The sequence below is a fragment of the Protomyctophum bolini genome (assembly GCF_963924005.1).
Source record: "Protomyctophum bolini genome assembly, chromosome: 24".
Taxonomy (NCBI): domain Eukaryota; kingdom Metazoa; phylum Chordata; class Actinopteri; order Myctophiformes; family Myctophidae; genus Protomyctophum; species Protomyctophum bolini.
Window position 1 is genome coordinate 28,793,355 of NC_137885.1, and position 5,375 is coordinate 28,798,729.

At 48.4% G+C, this 5,375-nt stretch overlaps 1 protein-coding gene across 1 annotated transcript; it reads right to left on the reverse strand.

Moving 5' to 3' along the window:
• Positions 1-2,833: 2,833 nt before the first annotated feature.
• Positions 2,834-4,429, reverse strand: LOC308311975 (T-complex protein 1 subunit zeta-like; the record flags this gene model as incomplete). Its single annotated transcript, XM_080758804.1, has 1 exon — positions 2,834-4,429. One exon carries the CDS (start codon positions 4,427-4,429, stop codon positions 2,834-2,836), a length of 1,596 nt encoding a protein of 531 aa, XP_080614930.1.
• Between the last annotated feature and the right edge of the window lie 946 nt (positions 4,430-5,375).

Consider the following 5,375-nt stretch of genomic DNA (forward strand, 5'->3'; position numbering starts at 1 on the left):
AGATAGTTTGCCCCCAGCCAGCACACAGCAAATAAACAAATCAAAATAAGGTCAATATGCCAAACCAAATTCACATAGTAAAGTAAATATATTGTAAATATATATTTTATAAATAAAACATTAGGGCAATAATCAGTGAGGCAAGATACTAAGATAATAAAGTGACAAGTTTATAATTAGCTCTCCTAGGGAACATTTGATTATTAAGGTCAAACAAGACAACATGGAAACAGACTAAAGTGCACAAATGAACAATATGGCCAACAGTGGCATGTGCTCAACCAAACAAAAGCCATTAGCAAAATTGGCTGCAACAAACAAGGCCTACCATGTGCTTTCTCCTTCACCCTGCATGAGAGGGTACCCCATTTCCTGCAGCAGAGGCAAAATGGCTCTCAACTAGGAGGAACAAGACTTTTGTGCTTCCTCCTGTCATGTGACTATAGTCAGGTGCAGTAGGCAGTGTGTGTCAAGTGGAAACCTCGTATTAATCTGATCTCAGGTCAGAATGGGTTAAGTAGGCCTGTAGAGTTGGCCGAATGGTCCAGTCTCCAAGAATCGACAGTCCAAGAATGTAGATCTTTTTTTGGTATTTATTTAGCTCCAGAACTAATGCCTAGCCCATATAGGATTGTCACAGTCAAGGTCTGAGCGGCAGAACACAATACAGTCACCAGAGAAAAGGTTGGGTATTTGTTTGATGAATCCATCATGGTAAAAAAAAAAGTTGAAGTTACAATGGGCGTCTATAGGAAGGGGGCGGGGGGGGGGGGGCAGCTAAAATTTATATCAAATAGCCAATTACTGAATCAAGCAACTTCATAAAAACTGTCTGGGGTGTTCACATAAGCCAGAGTAGATAATGAGTGTTTTTTAAAGTGAAATAAAGCCGAAGATCTTCAAATTTATATTATATTAATTATACAACTTAGAGGTATTGGCGTCAAAACGATTATGCAGAATGTCCCATTTGAAATGTTTCACAGAAAAATAATTTGTCAGATCTAAAAGGTCACAATGTGTAGCATTGTATCGTGCACGATTATGTGCCATTTTCAAATGTATGGCTGTAGTGGTAAAATAAAATAAATGTAGACTAGTATGTTTTGAAATAAATCAAAATCTACAGAAGTAGCTGGTAGTTCAAAGTTTCCAAATAATGGAGTATTATCCACACTATACGTCAGTATTAAAATGTAATCATTAACTTTCCACCTGTCTGTTTAGAACACCGTTTGTTTGTTTGTTTGTTTGTGTTTGTTTCCTTCTCAAGAACAAACATTCAACACATTGTTGTCCATTTTCTGCCACAATAAACAATAAACAGTACTATAAAACGACTAATGTTTAAACGATAGCAGTGTTTAAAGGTGGATAAAACCGTGTGTTTTATCAAACAAACAAACACAAACATACCTTGCCGCAGCTCAGCCCGAAACATGCTCTGTGTGCATTTCCGTGCCCCTTCTACGCCAGCTGTCCTGTGTATGCTCATTGCCCAATGACATTGCTTTGTTTGGGAGCCATCTGTACCAGGCGTAATACATGTTGTGTCCAGCAGGTGTCAGTGTTGTGTTCAGTACCTGAACTGTGACTTTAGATTGTCCGTCATGTCCACCCTTTAAGTAGGCCACTCAAGTTTGGTCTGTACAGTATAATAGTGATAGTCTAATAGTCTAGTGTACTTTGACAGCGTATCCTGTATTACTTGAATCCTGTTTTACTTGAAAGCAGGACCATTGCTTTGAAATTATAATAATTAAAAACAAAATGTAGGAAATAAAAACTTAAAGCTGCTATAAGCAATAAACATGTCAGAATGTTTGTTTTTGTATTCAGACAGCCAGCAATGGGTAGAACGCTCCCAAAAAAGGTCTCTGTGACACATTTGGGGGCCGCAATCTGCATTCAAAGATTTTCCTAGAAGCTTTTGTCATTGGTCGATTTGCCTGTCTGCTTCCTGATTGGTTATAGTCATTGCGACAGAGCTTCTAGGAACATCTTTGAATGCAGATTGTGGCCCCTAGATGTGTCACAGAGACTATAAAAATAAAAAACAAATAAATAAAAATGAATTAAAAATCTGACATATTATTGCTTATAGCAGCTTTATGGGACGTCCCGACCCACTGTTTGGGAAACAGTGCTCTGGTTTGCAGTGACAAGGCCTGAGCACTGCCTCTCTCAACAGCTTAGGTAGCAGAGCCATAGACTGTAAAAAAAATATGTACAAAGCGTTCCCCGGGTCTGATATGGACGTAAAATGAAGCCAGTCAGTCCTTGAATTGTAAATCGCCATCTTTCGTTTGGGCCCAGCTGGCCCATTGGCTGGCCCAGACAACGAGGCGGGACTTCCCCCCTTCTTCTTAGTTGGTTTTTATTTTGACTCGAGTGGGAGGGGAATCCCTATTCTGAGTGGCCAAAGAGCATTGATCACGCCTCCAGGTCTTTAGTTTACTCAAGTTAGGGAATAAGACCTGGTACTTAAGACACGCAAAATACAGCCCTTAGTCCCCACACATCTCAATTTTTGCCATTGACAATGAAAGGAGAAATTAGGTCAACATTCCACCAAATATGACGTAAATTAAACATCAAAACATTAAACGCCATTGACATTGAAGGGAATTAAATTTACGCCATATGTAGACGAGCAAATCGGCTAACCAATCACATGCTGGTGGGAGCGCTTGGCCAATAAGGGCGCTTAAGTGCTTGGCCAGAAGATATCGAAGCTCCACTGATTGGCCAGTATGAGATGATGTGTGTGATGACAAGAGCGCCCCTCACTTCACACGGGTGTGATTATTATTTATTTTTTAGTTCACGACCGTTAACCTTTGAGGGACGACAATCCGGCTCTCATGATCTCGTCCACTAGCAGGATATTGGTAGCGATCACGGTGCAGGAATGGATGAGCTGTCTCTTGACGTTGTAGTTGTCCCACACGCCCGCCTCCCCCGACACCATGGGCTCGCCGGTGTCCAGGTCCACGCCCACCAGCCGGCCCGACTCCTTGTGCTCGATCTGCAGCTTGACCAGCGTCTCCATGGCGTCGTAGCCCGCGTTCTGGGCCAGCACCTTGGGGATGATCAGCAGAGCTTCGGCGAAGGCCTGGACGCCCAGCTGGGCCCTGCCCTTCACCTTGGGCTTGTAGGCGACCAGAGCGTCCGCCACGGCCACCTCGAACGCGCCCGCTCCCGACACCACGCTGCCGTCTTCGATGGCGTTCTTGACCGCCCGCAGGCCGTCCCGGACGGCGTCTTTGATCTGCGTGAGGGTGTGCGAGTCGGGCCCCTTCACCAGCAGGGTGACGGAGCGAGGGTTCCTGCAGCCCTCGAGGAACGTGTACTTCTCCTCTCCCAGCGTCTGCTCGTACACCAGCCCGGCGTGTCCCAGGCAGTCGGGGGACAGCTCGTCCAAAGAGTTCATAGGATGGCCACCGCAAGCCAAGGTGAGACGCTCCATGTTCCTCCTCTTGGCCCTGCGCAGAGCCACGATGCCTTCCTTAGCGAGCGTGTCCAGGGAGTTTGGGTCGATGCCCTTCTGGTTGATGACCACGAAGCCCTTGTCCCCGTCGGGACACACGGCGTTCTTCAGGGCCACGATCTTCATCACGCGCTCATGGATGAACCTCTTCTCGGCGGCCACCAGCTTCTCCCTCTCCACGGCGCTGTTGTAGAAGAAGCCGGAGTTGACCTCCGTCTTCTCGTACTCCAGGGAGACGTTGCAGGTCAGTATGTGGGCGTCCTCCACCCTCTTCTTCATGTTGGGGTGCCGGGCGCCGTGGTCCAGGACCAGGCCTCTGACCAGCTGCGAGTCGCTGTCCGTCATGTGCCTCATGTCCGCGATCTCCACCATGAACAGGTCGATGGGCTCGTCGGGCCTGGCCACGGCCAGCACGGCGTCCACGACGGCCTCCGTGAGGAGATCGGCCAGCTCCGCGTGGACCTTGGTCCTCAGGGAGGTGCGCGCCACGGAGACCAGCGTCTCCCTGTCCATGGCCTTGGTCACCTTCAGCTCCTCCAGCAGCGCCAGGGCCTTCTCCTTGGCCGCCTCGAAGCCCTCGGCGATGATCCTGGGATGGAGGCCCTCCGACACGAACACGTCGGCCTGCTTCAGGAGCTCCCCGATCAGGAGCACGGTGGAGGTGGTCCCGTCCCCCGCCACGTCGTCCTGCGCCGTGGCCACCTTGGCGATGAGCGACGCCGTGGGATGCTTGATCTGCATCTCCTGCAGCAGGACGTTGCCGTCCTTGGTCAGCTTGATGTCCCCGGAGCCCGACACCAGCATCTTCAGGGTCCCTTTGGGCCCCAGGTTGCTCCTCAGCACGTCCTGGAGGCCGCGGGCGGCGCTGATGTTCACGGACAGGGCGTCTCGGGCCCGGGCCACCTCGGCCTTTGCGTTCAGTGCCTTTATTGCCGTCATGGTGTCGCTAATTAACTGTACCGCGTCCCTTCTGGCCTTATAAAGCCCTGAATGAGCTCCTGTCTGACGTCATACAACACAAACTGTGCATATTTGCACGTGTGTGTGTGTGTGTGTGTGTGTGTGTGTGTGTGTGTGTGTGTGTGTGTGTGTGTGTGTGTGTGTGTGTGTGTGTGTGTGCGCGTGTGTGTGTGTCCACTGTAGTCCCTCCTATGTCCAGCTTTCGGTGTGTGTGCGCACAAACTTTGTCCTAAACAAACGTTAAAATGACAATGTAAACACAAACATTGCGATGTGGAATGAATTAATGAATTCTGTACTGGCCATATATGGAGCTTGTCTTGAGTGTACAGGGTTTGATGAGGTCAGATCAACATAATGGAATGTCAGAACAGGTCAGCTCCATATATGGAGATCTAAGGGTTCCAGCGGGGGCAGTGCCTTGAGTGTACAGTTTGATGAGGGCCCAGGTAGCCTTAATTTCCGGGCCTGTTGAGAACTGTAGTTTTCGCCGGCTGCCGGGCGCGGCTGCACTAATAACTTTGGGGCAGGCCCCGTCTAGAGTTTAAATGGACAGGTATCAGTCAACAGGCCCCGTCTAGAGTTTAAATAGACAGGTATCAGTCAACAGGCCCGTCTATAGAGTTTAAATGGACAGGTATCAGTCAACAGGCCCGTCTATAGAGTTTAAATGGACAGGTATCAGTCAACAGGCCCGTCTAGAGTTTAAATGGACAGGTATCAGTCAACAGGCCCGTCTAGAGTTTAAATGGACAGGTATCAGTCAACAGGCCCGTCTAGAGTTTAAATGGACAGGTATCAGTCAACAGGCCCGTCTAGAGTTTAAATAGACAGGTATCAGTCAACAGGCCCGTCTATAGAGTTTAAATGGACAGGTATCAGTCAACAGGCCCGTCTAGAGTTTAAATGGACAGGTATCAGTCAA